Here is a 22,472-nt window from a genome sequence, read left to right on the forward strand (position 1 = left end):
ATTTGCATGCGCACCGCGAATCGGAGAGTTATGCAATGCGATGAAATGTGTGACACAACATAAGTATGTTACACGGACGTCCTATGGCGACGCCAAATATGTTCACAGTTGTAGGTCAATGGCGGAAATTCTTTATATGTATTTATGAGGTAATGTTTTGTCTAGCTTTTGTGTTATTTAATCTTTTATCGTAAGACTAGCTGTGCCCGCGATTTCGTCCGTGTGAAATAGTTATTTTGGGCATCATTGAAGCCCTCAAGGATGAATAATTTTCCCTGTTTTTTTCACATTTTCCATTATTTCTTCGCTCTTAATAGTTGCAGCGTGATATTAGTATAAATTGTGGTGTTACCTCAAATGGAGTTAATATGGATAAAAAGGAGGACACTTAACTCCACCGACAAGAGTAAGCTCTTAAATTTGAGAGGAAGATTGTAAGAAGTCGCTTATACCTGGCGTTAGTTAACCATGTTCCATTATGAGTCAAGTTCTCCTGCACAGGTTGTGGAGGTCAGATAGACCCAATCCAGGATGATCAAAAGGCCTTTTCTGCGACTTTGTTCGTCTATTAGGTCTGTAGTTTCTTGTGTTGTGTGTGTGAAATTTCAAGAACACTTTTAAGGAAATATAACTTGAACGAATTTCAAAGCGAACAGTTATACAAAAGTTACGTTAATAAAATATTAGTTGAGATTTTTATGTTACATTTTTTCAATTGACACAATCCTTGCCTACCACAAAAGTATTTTAAAAAATTGTGATAACAATTCTGTTTTCAAATTCAAACATCATGACCCTCGAAAAGAAATGTGCTTTCAAAAATTACATTTACATAGACAAACTACTTTCTCTGTCTTAAATTACTCTTAAACAATAATAATAATGTATGTGGAAGTAGTTACTTCCGTCTGTACGTAACAAGTCGCATGATAGACATGTGTCGACTAAGAAAAGGTATAATATGTGACATTGGTTGAACGGGTCAATAGATAAAAAACAATCATTATATTTACAAATATGTATACACATAAAATCACACTTCCTTCCCAAAGGGATAGGCAGCGACATGATCTTTGCTTGCTTTTTCATTACCATTCTTCGCTTCTCGCAATAAAGCTTGTCGGATTAAGGTTCTCTTGACTTGACCTTTTGCCAGGACGTCACCAATCGTCGTCATCAAAGAGACACCGAGGGTTCGCCTATAATCATGATGACTTAAGTCAGGTTTTTACACGAATCGACTCCGCTGACCTCCGCAACCTTTGCAGAAGAATATATACCCGTATATTAATAATGATTATACATATAGTTCTCTGTATTTGTTGATATTCACACGAGTCTGAACGTCTTTTCCGAACTGTTGGCTATGTTTACGTATATTATATGTATGTATGCAAAATTTGATACAAATGCATCGAGATGAATTTGTATCAAGTTCGTGCGAAATTCGAATAAAATGATATCCACCACATTCTAATTAGATTTATTTTTACTAGCGACACGGCTTCATCCTAGCCCTATCCTACCCTATAGGGTACGATACATTTTCTGTTGATTATTTCTTGAACTTTATCTTTTCAACTGTGACAGAATTTTCACGATCGGTCCAGTATTTCCGAAGATTAGCCCATTAATTTACAAACAATGTAAGTCTCAAAGTTTACCCCTTTACAATATAAGTATAAAAATCTAATTTTATACTTTTCAGAGTGTCACGCGGCGACCAATCCAAGGTCGCGACCTCGATACAGTTGCTTACCCGCCGCCGTCAAATCATGCGATTTTGACAATTATTCTTGATTGAACTTGATTTGATATTTTTCTAGTGAACGGATTTATTATTTTTTAATATCGCGGTGAAGGTATTTCGTAATTGCCGTGATAGGAGTTTTTAAACTATGTTTATACATTGTATTTATTTTTTGCGGGATAGACAGAGCCAAAAGTCTTACAATACTCAAAAGCCACGTTCATCTAGACGAGGTTTTCGCCTAATAGAAATGAAAGAAAAATCTTAGCGTTCCCTACAACGTAACTATTCTAATAACAAATGCATTAGATATGTTTAAGCAGTTATTGACGTGTTCAGTCTTAAAATATATAAGTGTTGTTCGAGAACAATAATTTAGGATGATATAAATAATTCAAAATACCTGTAACCAAAAGATATGTTATTTAAAAAATATAAAATCACTACAGAAAAATAATAGAAGTAAATTTACTAAGTAACACAAACGTTTTCAATTTAAAATTGTTTAATTTATTACGAGTAATTAGCTTCGGACGAATATCGCACCATCATCGTATTTCCTATTTCCTGCAAATCATATGAAAGGTTATATTATTTTAATAACTCAGCTAAATATATCTTGACTATAATTAGTATGACCCCAATTCATTTTTGACGCTACGCCGCTCGTAGCGGGCGCTACGAGGTGCTACGAAATCATTTTCGTAGCACTACGCGTTGATGTCTTTTCAATGACTTGATTGCTTAATCCAACTTATATTATAAATTCGAAAGTAACTTTATTTGTTTTTTACCTGTTAACTCGTTATCTACTGAATTAATCTTCTTGAAATATCACGTATCATATAATAAGAGGCCGGAGAACATAGGGTACTTTTCATCATGGTATAAAATATAGTTCCGTGGGATTTGCGAATAATTTATTTCGTAGGTGGGGCTAAATTCGTCGCTTTTTTGTTAAATAGCGCTAAATACACGCGGGCAAAGCTGCGAGTGATACTACGAGTATAAAGAATAATTCATTCATCGAACCTTTAATTTCGTCAACATTTAGCAAACTATTTCGCATGGTAATACAGCAATTACGAATTAACCAACACAATTCTTTCCTGACAAGTTTGTGAGAGAACAATCAGAACACAGTACCTACTTGTAATCGAATGGTTTTTCTGTGAGACTGCTTCACTTGTCGCCGTGTGGGAAAATAGCTTATTAACACGTGTCATTGGCTGATTACGTTTTTATATATGTATATATGCTAGCTGCTGTCCATAACTTCGTGGGCGTAAAAAAATTATGGGACAAATAGTTTACTGACAATTTCAATAAAAACTGACCCCGTATTGCCCGCATTGAAACCGCATTAAAATCGGAGTAATAGTTTTCGCCTGATACTATTAATATTATGGATGGATAGGGGTGTAATATATTACATTCTTTATAGTACAAAAGATAATAAATAGACTAATAAATTAGTACACAAAAATTCATAAAAGCATAAGATCCTTTTTTTAAAACAGACAAAAAATCTAAGTATGTCACAGCTGAACGGATTAACAAGCAGGTTTATGACCACAAAAACTAAGGGTCAAAGTCGATTTGAAAGTGTCATGCGGTACAGAGGTCACGATCTGTTTGACCGCATTTATGTGAATTTGGCCATTTTTTGCAATATTTTTCTTTTATAACTCGTGTCTAGTGACCTGGTAAAATTTGTCTGATAACATTTAATTTTTAATTAGGGAAAAAAGCACATAAGATAATCATTATAATTGCAATTTCATTCGTAAAAGATATATAATATTTAATTAATTTAATTATAATTATTAAACTAACTTGGAACAAAAATTCTTAACTAAATTCTAACTGTATGGATTTTTGTATTATACTCGTTAACTAACTTTTATAGTTAAGAAAGAAGAATAAGAAATAATAAATTCATAACATTATTCAACCTATGAAGTGTACCAAACTTGTTTCTTGTAATTATGTGTTGTAAAGCACATAAAACTACATCCACTTTTCCAGCAGTCGAGTAGTAAGACCTCTGTATATTTCCATAGCCTCATAAATGCATTATGAAAGGTTCGGCGCATTAACTGTCATTTCAATAGGAGCGTGCGTATGCGCATGCACTTATTTCGTAAAACTTGCAACAGAGGCGACATGAGATCATGTTTACAACGTTTTTCCTACGTAAGAGTACTAAAACTAAAGAGAATAATTAAAACAACTCATTTTTTTTAATTAATCCTAAATTAATTTCTCTGTAAAATTAACAAAATTTTAATTTTGTTAATTTATAGCGAAAAGATTGGTTTCGTTTACACTCTATTTGTACTAAAATATTGTAAAAGCAGACTTGACTGACTCAATCGTGATTATACGCAGGCAGAATAGATAATATAAAAAATTAAGAAATATAAACAAAATATTTGCGAACAAGTATGTGAATCCTGAAAATATAAAAATCCAATTCGGTGTCACAGTCTAATCAAAACAACAGCTAGTAGCCCCGCGCCAACCAGTTCACCAAAAGTGTGTCACAGCTCGTAACCATACTGTAACACTTTCGCACTTCCTGGCTCCCCGTCTTTTGTCTCGCTCTCACTCGTACGATCACACGTTTACGTAACAAGGCAGTAAGATATCGGCGATCGAACTCTTCCTGATAGGTCAATAGAAAGTCTATACTATCAATATTGTCACTCGAGATAAATTTATTAGGTTATTTAAATATGTGATGTGACATCGAAATGTTGGTTATGTGATGAGGCCGTAAATCGACAAACTTTCATGAAGTGTTATTAATGTGGATGAAGCGGAAGAAGTATGTAGGGATAGTAGCAAGTGGAAAGATGTAATCTCTGCCTACTCCACCGAGAAATAGGTGTAATTTTATGTGTGTATTTACACTATCTTAAAATGTTCCTTTACTCACTGTTTTGTAAAACACGGATTTTTTGTTTATCCGTTTTTAAGCCGCTATATATGTAGTACGTTCAATATTACAAACATACCTAATTTAAAGGTAAACTCTGCGTTCGTAAATTAAGTTATCCATATTTCGCTTTGTACAAAATTCCAAAGATTTATTTAAATAAATTGTTTCAAAATTTAACAAAATCATTAATCAAAAAGTTCCGGCTAACATATCAATCAAACTTACACATTACAAATAACAAATCGATCATGGACCCCTAATCTCGATCACCAGTTAACCCACTACAGTTTCTGAAGGGCGTCTACCCACGTTTCGGGTTTTTTCCTCTGTCTGACTCAGAACAGGTCAGTAAGTGAAAGGGTGTTGTGCAAATCGCAAATCCCCCCCACCCCTCCTTAACATAACCTCAAAGTATTACGTGTATTTATCGCAAAAGGTCAGAATGTCAACGAACCTATCTATAAAATTGTCATAATTTTTGCTGAAATGAATTAAATTTATTTTCAAGAATAGACTACAAGGTCGTTCGTAGTCTAATGTGCCGTGTGTGGTATTTAGAAAAGGACTACTTCACATCTTACATGTTGTTAAAGGCGACTAAAGGAATAGCTGATAAACTGGAGATTCTTCTTTAGGCGATAGGCTAGCAACCTGTCAATATATCTCAATTCCATCGTAAAGCTACAAAGCTGCATGTGGCCTTTCAGTCTTTTCTAGCCCGCGACTGGAGTCGTGACTATCCCAAGTATAAAATCATATCCCTTAGTCGCATTTTACGACATCCATGGAAAATATATACAGTGGTTCTATTATAGGTGGCGGAAACCACACGGCATAGTTCAAACAAATACAATTAAACTAAAGCAGCGTACGGCCCCGCCCAATTCGAACTAGTTCACTTTTACCGTCCTTGTTGACCGCTCACCAAAATACATCGCCTGAACATCCGGGGTTGCAAAACGCTTTATGCAATGCAATTAGTGTTGAACATAGACTACTCAAGTATTGTAGATATACAATGTTTGTTTATGGTGCTAAGCTCAAAAAAAAAGCGTCTCTGCCTAAAATTATACAGGTTAAAATCCTACTGAGGTCATGAGAAAATGACTCTTTTTTTTTTGAGATACTCTTAAGGTGAGTTTAAAATATCGTGAAGAAAACTGTATATTCAGGCATCTATATTACCATCACTAAGTCACTTCGTGTGAAAACCTGACAAATCCAAGATCGTGGTTATAGACCAAACCTAGTTCCTATCTTAGGGTTAAGGTCTGAAAGGTGATTTAGTGCTTAGAAAGTTTGTAGCTTGTAGTTTTTTGACAAATATATTACATAAATATAACTTAAATTTGATTTATTGAAATGTTAAATGACGTGAAAAAGTGCTTGCGAGAAAGTAGTAGTATTTTTTTAATATAATATTAATTTTAATTTCGGTAGCAACTTGAACTAGCGCCAATAGGATTCTGATGACGTCATATAGAGGGCACACTTATAATATATGTGTTGGTGGACATCTAGCCTTAACTGCAATTTTACGACAAAATTTTATAGCAAATACAGGCTATAGGTGTCAAACAGCTTATATATCTTGCTTACAAAATAAGCTATAACTTCATACATCTTATGACCACTAACTGTCTTCTCACGAAACGCATTTAGCTTGAAAATATTAAAGCTTATTGTTAGATATCTACCACATAATACAGTTATAAAACTGGAGTGTTTGAGGCCTAGATTATTCTAAGTAATATTATGAGTTTATTTGTTTGTTTGTTACCTCTTAAGAGGTTATCTAATGAATTAATCTTCTTGAAAAATCACGTATCATATAATTAGAAGTCTGGAGACGAGGACGTACCTTTCATCTAGGTAAATATTATACTTTTTGTGTAGGTGGCGCTAAATTCGTCGCTTTTTTTTTAGATGGCGTTAAATTTACGCGGGCGAAGCTATTGATATCTAGTTATATACAGACCGAGGTCTCTGAAGAATTTAAATTTGGTAACTTTAAAATTAATTTAAAATTAGGTAATTTTTAATACTGAACTGATTTTGTAAATTGACTTCGTTGATGAAAACTATGCAGTGTAATTTGTTCCGCCGTTTCTATATTTGCGTTAAAACTGTAAAACTTTTATTTTTTGTTTGTAATATCTTTATTGCAAATCTTATTATTTATCTTGATTTATATTTATCTTTATTGTAAGTATTGTTTTACCTCATTAAGTGATACCTAATCCTATTTTGAAAATAAATATTAACATATTGTGTAGTTTTTCCTCAAATATGTGCAAAATAGTAAAGGATGTGTTAAAACGGTCCGTAATTGGCTGTTACCCAAGACAATTAACACTACAACAGTTTCGAAAGCCTTCTTAGTAAACTATCATTCATTATATTGAAAATGATATTTTCCTGTTATTACGTATATAATACGAGATATTTTTCATAATTAAGCAATTATCATTAAATTACTGGTAATTTTTATAAATATTTTTTAATTATTTTACATATTTTCTCAATAAAACTGTTAAAAAATACTTAGTATAAATACTTTTTCTTAAATGACACAAAGTAACAAGTGTCAATTAACTCATTATTATTCTTCTTTTGTTCAAGAACAAATTCCTTGTAAATCATTTGACAAATGACTTTAAGACTTCCTTAGGTATTTGCAATAGAACCTAGCGTTGATTTACCTTGTAACCTGAAACCTAGGACTTACACCACGAGTGAATTTGCTATTTGGATCATTTTAGACTCCATAAAGTTAAAATGCCGTATTAAGTACAGATTAAGTAAGAAGGTAACATATAAGGAGAAAAATATCTAAAAATGCTTATTACATTTGCACTATACACTTTGTCCATAAAACGCGTCATAATCACAGACGTATACAGCAGTGTACATACAATTACACTGATTGAGCTACAGCCTGTGTTTCTGCGCTGTCGCCTACTGTAATTGTAGTTCGCAGTGTAACATTACACTGGAATGTCACTAGTAGTCAGTTGGAAAGTGAATCAAAAAGTAAATTAAATTATCATCAATCCTTATTTATATCCTTTTTTAATATCAGATTCAGATCAGATCAGAAGAGATCAGAGAAAAATAGTGAATTTTTTTTAAATGATTTGTGAATCACAAAAACCAATGAGAGCCAGCCATTTTATTTAAAGGTTTATTTCAGCTTTTTACTTGTAGGTTCATACCTACTTAGATTAGGTACGTCTGTTCTCATGTTAATTAAATTGCTATTAAATTAAAATATTAAAAATCTTCACTACAAGGAAACAAAAGTTCAATTAAACATACTTATATTACGCGATGACAATAATTTTGCGCGTAACAAATAATTTTACAAAATGACTGGCGATTCTAAACAATCGCTCTTCCTTGGTGTTACGGCGTTATAACGCACACGGAACATAAACAATGGAATTCTCATAATTATCAAATAACAAAATTACAGAGATCACATCAAAATTATAAAATAAATACTACGTTCTTTGGGATAATTGGAGATTCGTCAGGTCGATGTTAAGTTATTAATTACAAAAATTATTTTTGTTACAAAATGTCATTGGTACTTAAGTTGTTGTTTCCAAAGAGATAAGCAAAGATGTCGCTACTTCTTATGCCTTTACAATTTCCCTCACATGTTGCAATCAGTTTATTTTTCCATAAATACATATATTATAGTTACGTCTATATCCCTTGCGCGGTAGACATAGTCTTGAAAACACAGAAAGACTACATTCAGCTGTATGGCTAAATGATGGAATTGAGATTCAAGTAGTGACAGGATGCTAGCCCATCGCCTACAATATATCTTTTTTCAGATTTATAATAAATTAGTTTAATGGAAAAACGTGCACTATTAATGGAGCCAATCAAGGTTAAGTTCCCGTAAGCTTGCGAAGATCAGGCAGAAATCATTTCATGAATAAACCCTGAAGATATAAAGGATCTGGCACTAACAGTCAGACTATAATGATTTAAAGTAACTTTATCAAAATCAACTCTACACTAATTCATAAAATAATTACAAAATAATTCTTCACAAATTAACGAATAAATCAGTGATAATAGTATACATTACCGGTAATCATCACGATGTATTGTCCAACAGCTTGCGTAATCGTGGGGCCATGACCACGCCTCGTCTTTGTCAAACACGCGTAATTGACCAACGTGTTAAATGCTTCTGTTTTACTGCCAAATATTTTTTTTCTGAGACACAACAATGTTTCCCGCAGTGCCGTGATTCCCAGCACATTAGAATAGATAAAAGGCGACTGAGTGTAAGGCTTTTTCAACTTGGATTCTTTTTTTGGGCAATGGGCTAGCAAACTGTCACTGTTATTCTATCATTGAGCCATATATTAACTATATACTAAATACATACATACATATAATCACGTCTTTATCCCTTGGGTAGACAAGGCCACCTTCAGCTGTTTGAAGGCTACGTTCAGCTGTTTGGCTTAATGATAGAATTGAGATTCAAATAGTGACAAGTTGCTAGCACATTGCCTAGAAGAAAAATCCCAAATTTATAAGCATATCCCTTGATCGCCTTTTACGACATCTACGAGAACCAGATGGAGTGTTCCTTTTCTATTGATGCCTGGAACCACAAGGCATATATATAGTTAAAATATAACGGATATAGTTAATCATACTTATTGGTCATACGCATTTGGTCCCATAATCATTTGCTATTACGTCAATTCGGTATCATTAAAGTTTAAGTACGTCAACTTACAGTGGTCTAACTTAATGCTAGAGGATTTTCGCATCGGTTGCTCAACGATAACTTTATCCTTTGGATAATTGCACGAAAGTGGAACAATGTGGTAACTATTGGTTGGAAGTTTAATACATTTTGATAGCATCGCATCAGGTAAATAATTAAATATCTATCTAGATACATAATATACTACTATATGCGCGGGAGTCCGCTTCCCTGAGAAATTTCAGTGAACGTGTTAATTTCGAAGGTTTTTCCTATCTCTTTGCCAAATATCATCATAATGGGTCGTGTAGTTTTGAGTTACAAATGAAAGTACACATTTTTATATTATATTAATATAATCTGGGCCGGACTTAATTTATCTGGTTTTTGGCATTTGTTTCCTCAATCTTCCCCATCATAGTAATAATACTACTAATAAGCCTACTGTACTAAGCCAAACAGTTGAGCGTGGCCTATCAGTCTTTTTAAGACTGGTGGCTCTGTCTACCCCGCTAGGTATATAGACGTGAATATATGTATGTATGTATGTCAATATTTACTAGTTCATTGGTTTGGTTGGAAAGAATAGCAAATAGAAAAATAAACTGTATGGAATGTAATATCACGTAAAGCAGTTACACAAACTTTACACGTTACAAAAAAATATATCTTGATGGTGTGTAAATCAAGGTTACACAGACGGAAGCCATGTCTAATCATGACTATATCTTACACCTACCACTAATTATCATAAAGATTACTAGAGTAATTAAATCAAATTTTTGAAGTGCACTGATCCGCGCACGCGCACTGGAGCGCAATGAAGGACGTTGCGTGGAATTTTACTGAACTATGTAACTTATTTGTTTCAATTTCTTATATACAAACATAAAATGACGTCTCTTTTCCGGAGGGGTAAGCAGAGACTACATATTTACACTCGCCACCGATCCCTCCATACTTCTTTCGTTTCATCCAAATTGCAAATTCTTTACTTAAAATAATTATTCTACATACATACATATAGTCAGGTCTATATCCCTCGCGGGGTAGACAGAGCCAACAATCTTGAAAAGACTGATAGGCCACTTTCGGCTGTTTGGCTGAATGATAGAATTGGGATTCAAATAATGTCAGGTTGCTAGCCCATCGCCTGACGTAATAATCCCTAGTTTAAAAGCCTATCCCTTTAATTATTGTACATTTTTAATTAACATTAACAGGTATAATATTTGGATCTGATATTAATCACATGTTTTATAATTTCAGTGATAAATAAATATGATTTCTTTACTCAGAATGTGTATTTTCTGTACACTCTACAATAACCTTATTTAATGTAAAAATATTTAATTAAAAGTCGAACAACAAGAAAACAACTTTCAATTTTTTGGCAGAATTATATTATTACAAAGTCTCTTTAAGAAAGTGATGTTTTATAATAACTATATTTTCTTTAAACATACTCAGACCATCAAAAATTTAAGACAGGCGTGGTCGGTAGGCGAACTCAAGAAATTTTTAAAGCCTTTCAGATTTTAATATCATATAAAAGTGACTTGAAAACCTTGAGACCATTCTTATTTGCGAAACCCGTGCAAGTGGCTACCAATTATGTAGTATGTATGTGTGAATGAAGTTTACATAGTATCCGAAGTAGGCACAACAAGTAGAACAATACATATATAAAATCATTTCTATATCCCTTGCAAAGTAGGCAGAGTCAACATCCATGAAAATATACTGAAAGGCCACCTTTAGCTATGGTTTAGTGATGGAATTAAGATTCAAATAGTGGCAGGTTGCGAGCCCATCGCTTCCAAGAAGAATAACAAGTTTATAAGACATTCCCTTTGTCGCTTTTTTAGGGAAGATATAAAGTCCTATTCTAAGAGCCGGAAATCACACGGCACCTAATAAATAACCTGCTGTGCTCATTTTTACAAATCAACTTATAAATCTTTCAGTTCAATGTTTATAAGTATTGACACAGCGTTTCATATTATTTTTTCGTCAATAAATTACTCTGATATATAACAATATTTTATTTATTGCTATAATTAGATTTCGATTAAATATTCGTGTCTCTCACTCTACTAAATGCTTTATATTGAAATCATGTGATTTATATCGATACTCATCACACTCAGTGATACCCATTTGTTTACACGTGGTTCCATTAATCATGCGCAAGGGCTGATTAAATTGACGTATTATAAGACGGGACACAATACAAGACAATTGAAGTAATTGCGATATTAAACCATTATTCCATAATCGTTGTACGTTGTACTAATATAGTTAAATGACAATCTTCTTTTGATTATTGCCAATTAAAGAGCACGCGATGTTGGCTCAAATAACATGTTTTTTCACTTTTTATTGACTGATATTTTCAATTTTTTTTTAAATTCATTATCTCGTCAGTTAAGGAAATGACGAAGTGACTCCGGAAGTCTATCTAAGTCATATAAATATCACGATTTTGTCTCTTACGAGGTAGATATGTACTTAGATATAGTGCCACAGTCTCGAAAAACTCAACGTCTTTTACAATATTCGCGTGTTTTAGTAGTATTTCTCTGCAGCAGGGCCCAGGGTCTCTAGAAATGTGTCATCAATCACTCCCATGAATGAACTTATCAGACCATAAACTTTTGTTTAAAGTAACGTGCATCAACTAAGTTTCATAAATAATTATAGCCAATTTTTCGCAATCCAACGATCTTATTTCATCGAACCTTATTATGATTTCAAAATATGAAACCATCGTCAAATTCATATTCTTCCATTCACGTTCCTTTTAATCATTATACGATTAATACATACCTACATACAATGCATGTTACAAAATATTTCGAAAATGTTTGCAACCTAAAAATAAAAGAATTGCACGATTTAAAGGTTTCCTATGACCTTGCCAATCTGCGTTCATCTAACTGTTTAGAAATTAAAAAAGAATGTGTAACTGCCTATTCTTTTTTTAACCTTATTACAAAACTACCTACCACAGGTACCTACTACTAAATATGTATTCCGCTTTTAAAATTTCCATTATGCCTAGGTGCTAGTAAAAAAATACTAGCTGTTCTCCTCGAAACTTCGAAAGATTAATAATGTAAAGATTGATAATGTAACGCGGGAAACCAGTACCTATGATGAAAAATATAGTTTTAAAAAGAACGAAAATAAGATTTTTCAGATTGACTTGAGTGGGTATAGGAAAAAAATTAAGAAAAGAAATATAATGTATGAAAAAATAGGATTGTTTAGTTAGCATCCCAAAACAATTCTGGAACTCTTTAGGCTAGTTTCATTTAAGGGATTTTCATTATATTTCTATAATATCAAATTTTGTCTGTTCTGTGGTAATGTCGAAACTTTCGACAAAACTTAAAATTTATTAACTTAATATTATTATCTCATTTTAAAACGACCTGTATTTACCTCTACCTGTATTTGAGAATATCATTATCACTAACCTGCTGATCTCAATAGAATGCAAATGCACATGTACCACAAACAATTAATTAATATAGCTTAAGCAACATGTTTCAAAACTAATATGTTGTTGCTACACTATGGAAAAACTCCAAGTGACCGCCTCTCACTTCTACATTATCGCCTGTTTATACTCACTTAACTAACGACCCATCTCTAAGTGCATTTAAAAATATTAATTTTACATAAAACTTTTTTCTTCATGGCTGTGTGGCATTGTCGAAGACAAAAACAGACTAGATAAGTTTTAAGTGATACGCTTATTAAATTGTTCCATTAAAAATATAACAAAATTTGTTTTGTAATCATTATAATGTTGTTCTTACTCCATCCCTTTTTGTAGATAGAATAAAAAGTAACAAGCGTAGCAGTAAGAGTAATATTAAAAAAAAATAAAATATTAAATACTCGGACGACCCCGCATAAAAAGTGACATATTGAAGATGATTACTATCATTAGCCTATATGACTTTTGCAATGTTATAATTATATAAGCAAGACTGTTATATCAAACTAGACTCACGAGTCGAGTACATAACGAACAAACCATTTAGAACTACCTTTGATCCCATTTCGCCTTTTGTCCTTAAATAAAATTAAAGTTTACGAAAGTACAGCAATAATTGCCTACGTGTTGGGTCAAATGTTGGACCCAAATGTTGGTCTGACGGTATTAGACAATTGGAGCCAGTAACCTCTAAAGGTCGGGTTGTCCCTCCAAAGTCACCTCGCGCTTGTTGCCCAACGCACAGACGTGACAAACATATGTATTATATGTCTTGTATAATTTTATATACATAGGCCGTCCTGTTTTCTCTTATACCTTATGTTGTTAAGTTTTCTTACGATTTTCTTGAATGAGAAATCCCGTTATCTCCAATTTAAAAAAATCCTTTTGTGGATGTCTAGTAGACAATTAAGTATTATCTTTCTGCCAAATTTCATCTACATTCAACGTTTTATAGTGAAAACTACTCAATATGGCACGAAATATAACTAGTTCCTACACAAAACACAAAAACATATAAACTCACATATGTGACTTGACACATACATATGTATATACATACAAACAAACGTTGTGCGGTACGAACCAACTCAATTTTATGTTTATTATTATTTTATCAAGTTATATACTCTGCTCAATCATTAAAATATTTAATTTAATTTCATACAATATTTAAGTATTTTTAAAATTTGTAGGCATAATTTTATTTTGATCACATTATCGACACGTTCTCGAATCTGAATCAAACACTCTGGATTCAATCCCCGTTCAGATTTAGATGGAAAATGACCTTTTTTAATCATGTCTATTTATTTATGGTTTTATTTAAAAAAGAATTCTTAATATATGTATCTTACATATCTCATTAAACAGCTAACGAACAGTAATTTACTTTGGGGCTAGCTCAATCAATATAATTTTCAACTTCTATTCTTTTATTTCGAGTTTAACTTACTATTTTATCTATTGAGCAGAGATATAACCCAAAACGTACATCTTACTAATTCACATCTCTCCATTTTTTATAGGTGGCAACAAAATTACAACAATGAGGCCGTCAATGTACCTGATCGCCGTGTGCGCAGCCCTAGTCGCGGTGAACGCTGCGCCGGCGCCGGAGCCGAACCCAGACCCGCAACCCAGCCCGGTGGCCAACCCACAGCCCGGCCAGGACGACAGGCCAGAAATCATTGAAATAATCGCCCCAGCTGCAAGTGCACAGGTGAGCATCCTTAGGGACATCCAAACGAGTATTTTATCTGTGCCCTGGAAGCTCAACGTATATAAAATCACACCTCTTTCTTGGAAGGCTAGACAGAGACTTCATATCCTTTTACCTTCTTAGTTTTAGACCTTTTAGTTTATACTTTAACTTAATTCCCAAATGAGGCATTGTTCATTTCCTTCTGCACAGTTTATAAAAATCAATCATGGTCTCTTCCTTAATCTGACTAACAACTATATCTGAATATCCATTTCTTCAATGAGCCATCAAGTAACATGCGGTTTCTAGTCTTATGACTCTTAGCTCCATGTTAAAGGATAATGACGAAATATTGTACCCTCTTACCACTTCACTGAGGACGACACGGATTTGCCTTTGACCATGGTTTTGAAGTAGAAGAGCCATATTACTTAAGTAATATAATGTTCTAATTGAAATGTTAGCACCCCCGATCTCTTAAGAGAGCTCGGTCTACAAACACTATTTCGGTTTCAAACGTGACTGTTTTGGTCTCACGGTCCTGTCGTCAGGCCAAACCAATCACTATTGGCTAGCAACTTTGTATAACACGTCATCAATGCGCATGAGTGAATAAAAAGGACGCGCACTTAACGTTGACCTTAGCCTATGAAATTTGTTGGTCCTTCTGTCCTGATTTATGGTCGATTGTCTTACACACGCTAAAAATCTTTTATACTTATCAATAATATTGTACAGTAATATAATTTGTATAATCATTAAATATTAAAATATAGAAGTCGTATACTTATATGTAAAACTCTTTCGTGGAGCCCCTATATCAATGAAATCAGCCGTAAGATGTATTTATCGTTACATTCACTTCGCCGAATGCAAAAATTTTTACCCACCGCCACTAAAATTTTACTTGTACAATCACTTCTCTTTCCTCTTCTTGATTATTCCGATGTGGCTTGTCTTAACGTTACTGAAGAGTTGCTTGACAAATTAGAGCGTTTACAGAACCAGGGCATTCGCTTTGTTTTCGGTCTTCGCAAATTCGATCATGTTTCTGAGTTTCGTCGCCAATTGAATTGGCTCCCCATTCGCCTTAGACGTAATGTTCACACACTATCTCTCTTGTTTAATATCCTTTTTAATCCTTCATTTCCTCACTATCTTCATAAAAATTTCTCGTTCCGTGAGACGGATAGTCGCATGCGATCTCATAATAATCTTAAACTACTTATTCCTCCTTATTCTTCTCGGACTTATGGCTTGTCTTTTAGTGTTCGTTCTGCTCAGCTTTGGAATAACCTCCCCCAAGATAGGAGATCTGCTCTGAACCTTAGTTCTTTTAAATCACTTATCAAGAGACTGTATTCTGATGCATCTGACAATTGAGTGTACTTATAAATATGTAAGTTTATAAATATATATGTATATTATTTATGTATGTTTATCTTTAATTAGATATGTAGAAATGTATTGTTTACTTGCTTTTTATGTGCGCTGCCTTTTAATTATGGATTTTCCTTTATATTTTGGTTGACTGGAAGAAATCCCATTGGGGATAAGTCCGCCATTGTACATATTCTGCTAAATCCAATAACTGTTTTGTAATTTGTTTTATTTATTTTTATGTGCAATAAAGAGTCTACAAACAAACAAACAAACTTGACTAACCGTGACTCTTATCACAAACGAGTTCCAAACTCATCTCCGAAGAATTGGTGAGGACGTAACGGGGGCTAACGCCAGGAGGAGGATAAATGTGGCACGCGCACAAAAGCGTGGCACGCGCGACGCCGTTTTTATCGCGCGGTTATCACTGTCCCGTTTCACGTCATAATAAAAAGGAAACAGCGTTAGTTTCCCCCGCCCGCAGATCATCGAGATTTATCATTACATGATCGCAGCATACTAAAAAGTAGATAGATACAATTAAGTAACATAATGTAGATTTTTTAAACGTATCTTAACATATCATCAAGAATAAATATCCTAATATATTTAGCTTGACACCATTGCGTGAGTAATAAAATGACGATCCATTAATGAATTAATTGCTTTGAGTAATTACCCGTATCTATGGGAATTTGGTTAATTCATGTACATAACATCGATCATAATCACATTAAATGATAATTCCTCTTGAAACCTAAAACATACATACATATAACGTATATATTCTTAGCCGGGTAGACAGAGACAGTAGTCGCTAGTCACAATTAAAATTTATAATTAAACATCTGGGTCTTAAGATGTCTCAGGTCGAATTTGGAAATCTTTACAATGTTGTATGCAATTTGCATAGTTCAAACAAACATTATGAAAATTTACAACTACAGCTAGCTCAGTGAAAATACAAAAGCAGCGGAATTCTGTAGGTTAAGAATCAGGGCCAAAGGTCACCACTGCCTTTTCAGGTATCGGAAAAGGTCATTGAAAATAAATTTAAGAAATATCCGATTGCATGAAGTTTTAATTGAAGATTAAATTGATGTTGGTTATGGGCTTCGGCAGAGTGAAATGAGGTCAATAGGGTCAGTGGAAAAACAAAGCGGACTCAGGGTTCTGAAACAAGCTGAGGATCTAATTGGAGAGTGTCATAAAGAGGAAGATAAAGTTTCAGTTTTCTGTGATCTTTTGCTTTTATACCTAAGAGTATCGACTTAATTATAAATAAATTGTTTACACACATCAGGGGCGTTGATAGGACAATTTTCTCTCTAAATCTTCATAATTGTTTCCATTCATAGTCAAATATTTTTCTATTTTTCTGCTCCATCTAAACATTCCTTTTAAATTTCCAGGAAACGCTAGCAACATTGAACCTGGGTGCTCCAGGTTCTGAACTAAGCGAACGAAACAAACGCACCATTGGGATCCTCAGGCAGCTCTTCCCGACTCTTACACAGGTAGATACAACTTTCTATTCTATAATACTAATCATATTATAGTAGTAGCTATATGAGTCTTTACTATCGACAATCCCACAGAAATATTTGTGACCACTTTGATTTACAATTCAAGGCTGTGTTTTACCTAGTAGACTACTAGAGATTATATATTATATGAAATATACAAGGGTATATCAAAAATATTTTGTCCCAAAGAAAAGCAAACCAGGCGGTGTACTATTAATCTGTATAGTTTTGTAAACAATGTTCGCTCGGAAAATCAAGAAAGGGCAACCACGTAATTAATTCTCCTAAAAATAATTATATCCTAAATAATCGACTTTAAATGCTCCAGTAGTTATTAATATTGATTTAACAGGATTGACTACGAGAATATTCTTTTCCAGGCCGCAGTATCTATAACCGTTTCAGAAGCACAGTTTCCTAAGGGCAGTATATGTTCTAGATAATCGAACAAAAAGTACAGCAGATCACAAGCATGGTGCTTCAGACCTTCGGCCCCGTAGTTCTCAGGGCGTTCCTCGGGAACCGCAACGGTGGAGGCAACACCGGCGGCGGGGGCGGCACCGTCGAACTGGACGATGATGAAGACGACGACGATACAGAACCTGTCACACCTACAACTACAACGACGACAGAAGCAGCGAAAACAGAAGAAACGACTGAGGCGAGAAGAAGAAAGCGAGCGTTATTCTTCTTGCCGGTATTATGCATGAGGATCAATATCAGCGCACTAACCCTAGCCTGCCAAGGGACGGCAGAGCGGGCGCGCGCAGACCGCGCGCCTTCATCGTCATCACATCCAATCATCGATGAAACACCACAATATAAATCTAATACAACAATTTAATTTACAGAACGCGATAGCTGAAGACCAAAATTCGTTGCTGTCGGGAGCAGAGTCTCAGCAAGCGGAAGTACGAGTAGCCTTTGGGGAAGGCGGCCAGGACCAACAGGTGGCTGCGAGTGAAGACCAGCAGACGGCGGCACAGACCAACTCGGCCAGCATCGACGAGATCACTCTCGATGATGCTGACAATAGCGAAGAAAACAGAAACAAGAGGTACATTTTTGTTTGTATGGAATTTTACACCGATTATATCCTCACTCATCTCATACTATGCTTGTGTTGTAGCGTTTAAAAATAATTACCACCCTCTAAGAGAATTTGAAATACCTTAGAATCACCCCAAGTATTAATTTGAACCCGATATTGATAACATTTAGGAATTAGGATTTTCTAATATTAATGCTAGCAAAGTTTAAAATTTCACCTGGAATGCATATGAGAAGACCACTGAGCTTGTCGATAAATTGCTAAACCAGTGTGTGACATTGGTAAACAATAGAATATGGAGCACGCCATTGTGATTTTTTGCTCAACTTTTCAATTCGCACGTTCGATTTCTTCTAGACTTACCATAAGTTGGAGCATTCGCATTACTTGCTCATGTAACGGTTGCGTGTGAGCATAATTTACTACTGTTACGATACCGGCGGTTTTAGCAACCAGAAAATAATGTGGGTGCAGAAGGACTTGGCACTAAACATAATTCCAATCCAAAACAAAATGTAGCTACACCAAAAATATAATATATCATATAAGACTTAAAATTCTGAGATTTCGTAAATTTCTGCCAAAATATGATATTTCTTACAAAAAATTCCTGAATTCACATACAGCCTACATTTTGTAGGTACAGAAATAATCATAAATTTGAGTTTCCCTATATGCCGAAGAGACGTGGTTGCGTTGATAAAAACACTCGGTGAAAACTTTCAGCTCGCTATATTTTGTGCAACAAACTCGCAACGCTCATGACTATCGCAATAATTTCACCCATTTATGTATGAGATCCTAATTCATAATGGCAAGTCGTATGCTCTCTTAGTACCATTGCACGACAACTTATATCTACGTCTTCCTAAACTCATAAATACTTGGCCTTGCTGCATTGTAGAGAAAAGTACCTCGAAATTACCGTCGGCAAGCTGCCTAACTAGTTAGACTTGCAACACGCAATACCTAAACGACATTCGTTTTAATATTCACAATTTCAAAACTTATTTCCTTCACTTACTTTCAAAATATTGATAGTCACAAAAATTCGTATTCTGGACTAAACGCTGATGACATTTCCGTTTTCGTAAATTAGATTATTTCCAGAAACTGATCAGAATTATACCTTTCAAAAATCCAAAGAATAATAGTTATTCATTAATCTTCATCGTTATTTCCAGATTCTTACTTGGAAACCAAGGCGCGTCCTCTGGCGGCGGCTCCGGCAACTTCTTATTCGACATCGTCAGGGTGAGTATGAATATCTACTCCGAAAGAAATCATACCTTTAAAACCTTTAATGTGCCTTTTATCTCCATTCTTTCTCTCTAATATTATATCTTTGCAAATATATATTTCATCAATAACATGCCAAAAACTCTTATCGATTCAGCAATAACTTCTTTCTAAACAACATATAAAAAGACATTGTCACAATCATTTCATCTGAAGTAAGAAAGAGTGGCAAGATGTTTATGAACATAGGTGCGAGTGAGAAGCAATAATGTTACAGCGACCAGCGGAGGCGATGGCTCGAGCAGCAGGGACCGCATTTAGGCTGTTCGCAGGAACTGATTCCCTAAACGTGGGCCTTACAGCCTCGCACACAGCAACACTGGACCCCAATAATCCACAAGTACATTCACACGACACAGCACATATAAACGCTACACGGAGTAGACTTGATTGGCTTTTGAATGTCTAAATTGTAGCAATTGGAAATTGAACATCCTTTGAAATTACCGCATCCTTCCATTACATCATATACATCCTTCTCATTGGGTTAGTTCATCTCACTGAAATAAGAAACACTATGTGACTCATTGAGATGTTTTAGTCTGTGATCGTCTGTAACTCGTATATTATACGACTATGTAGTGCGTTGACTAGAAGATGGACTGACTCTTTCAGCTTTATATCCTCTGGCCCTATTTTTTCCTATTCTACCTTCCAGTAGTTTCGTAGTACTAAACCCTTTAGTTCAGCACGTAGATATCTTGGCTTTGCACGACTGTTGTATGTAGTATTTTCCTATATCTCACTAACTTTATTGGACGAGTCTTCATCGTCAATTTTATTTAGATTAACAAAATGAGTCAACGATATCAAATTTAATTAACTGTAAATAAGTAGGTACCGAGGTATATAGTGAAAGCTGTGTGTCCTTGCTCAACCAGCTTCATGGTCGTTAAAAGACCTCGCTGTATAAAGGTTTACTTAACGCCTATGCTTTAGAATGTGTCAACGATTACCTTGGCAAGGCGCACAATTTTAAATTCATAATATTTATTATTTATATCTTTATGTTCACAGTTGGTAGCCGGATCATCATCTGGAGCAGGTGACACAGGAGCCCCCGCGGAAGGTGATGATGCCACTGCAGCCAAAGGAGACAACCTTACCGAAGGTGTTCCTGGCCCCATCACGAGGCTATTCATCATAGCCAACAGAGGCATAGCTAACCTCATCCAGGACTTGATCCTTCGTATCGCGCAGACCTCAGAGAGGATAGTCAACTTCAAGGCACGACTGATTACCTCCATCATTTAACGCGGTTGCGAGTAGAGAAATATCCTAGTTTAGAGTTAAGGTAGACGCATGGACCTACAAAGGGTGGACGCGTCTTTTAAAAACCTAAACGTCAAGCCAGGTTTAACAACCACAAGTGATTAGTCATTCAAGACGTCTACTGATGTCTGTGATAAGTTCAAGTTCCATTCATCGCCACAAAAATTAACCTTCCTCATTTTATTCGCATTCCATCAACTTAAGTTCTTGATTACACTTGTGGTTGTTTTATATAAGGACAATTAGTTTAATAGGTATTTTGGGATTGGCTTTCGAATCTGGTTTGGTTGTTCCTTGAGGCGCGTCGTCTCTTGATGTAGGTCCATGATAGTGAGCTGCGTCAGGGGCATACCGTTCGGCCACGAAGACGGTCTGCGGCAGGTATCCGCTGTATTTTTCCATCGGAGATGTAAAATCGCTTAGGTTTCAGCGCAAACGTTTCTCGTGGCCAATGTGTGTCTGCGGGCGGTGGCGTGGCGCGCGTTGCCCGGCGCCGCCGCCAAAAATGCTCAAGCTTTTTTTATAATGTGACAATCTTGATTCGTTTTTATGTTTGTAAATATGTATTATAGCGGAATTTTTGTATAAAATAAAACAATAGTTAAATTATAGTTGTTGTTTTTTTTTTTCTTACTTATATCACGTGAAACCCTATCTACATTTAATTAAGATCTGCTGTAATTTTCCGATTTGTTGATATAATGACTTCTAATGGCAATTTGGCAAATGTTAAAAAATCGATTATACAATCTGGCCACCGTCATTTTTTTAACTTGAAATTAATTGTGCTATAAACAAAAACACAATAAAATTCAAGTAAAAAAAAATCGCACATACATAACTTTTACGGTACAGAAATTTTATCAAGCCTGTAATGAGAGGTAGGCAAATAATCTACTTTAATGACCCACACCTACTGTTCCTTTATCTATATGCATCAGCACAGCACAATCTATATCTATCAGCAATATCTAGCTATTTTATACAAAATAAAAACAGATACAGTTTAGCTCATTTTATTTTGGCTCACGAGTAATTAGTTAGGAATGAGTCCAAAAACTTCGCTAAGCATCCAGCATAACTTGGATGAGAGAACCTTCGACTAACCCTTGGATGACGGCGGGCCGGGAACCGAGGAGGAACGGGGTACGTCTTCTGGATAGGAGGCGAAGATGATGATAGGTAGAGCGGTATCCGGGAGTAGAGTCTTGCGGGCCGGGATATCCTCATTTCCATATCGGAGACATTAATTACTGGAAAATATTATTTTGTTAGCAGAGTCGCAACTATGAG

General features: G+C 34.8%; 1 protein-coding gene across 2 annotated transcripts in view; it reads left to right on the forward strand.

Annotated features, from left to right (window-relative positions):
- Nucleotides 1–21,790, forward strand: part of LOC106131514 (uncharacterized) — a 39,105-nt gene extending 17,315 nt beyond the window's left edge. For both annotated transcript variants that reach the window (XM_013330628.2, XM_013330627.2), the window contains exons 2-7: nucleotides 14,473–14,666; nucleotides 17,444–17,548; nucleotides 17,997–18,254; nucleotides 18,409–18,614; nucleotides 19,793–19,862; nucleotides 20,925–21,790. In XM_013330628.2, coding sequence (XP_013186082.1) covers nucleotides 14,493–14,666; nucleotides 17,444–17,548; nucleotides 17,997–18,254; nucleotides 18,409–18,614; nucleotides 19,793–19,862; nucleotides 20,925–21,161 — 1,050 coding nt within the window. In that variant the 5' untranslated portion in view covers nucleotides 14,473–14,492 and the 3' untranslated portion in view covers nucleotides 21,162–21,790. The remainder of the gene's footprint in view (nucleotides 1–14,472; nucleotides 14,667–17,443; nucleotides 17,549–17,996; nucleotides 18,255–18,408; nucleotides 18,615–19,792; nucleotides 19,863–20,924) is intronic.
- Nucleotides 21,791–22,472: the final 682 nt, after the last annotated feature.

The sequence above is a fragment of the Amyelois transitella genome, chromosome 20, assembly GCF_032362555.1.
Source record: "Amyelois transitella isolate CPQ chromosome 20, ilAmyTran1.1, whole genome shotgun sequence".
Classification (NCBI taxonomy): Eukaryota; Metazoa; Arthropoda; class Insecta; order Lepidoptera; family Pyralidae; genus Amyelois; species Amyelois transitella.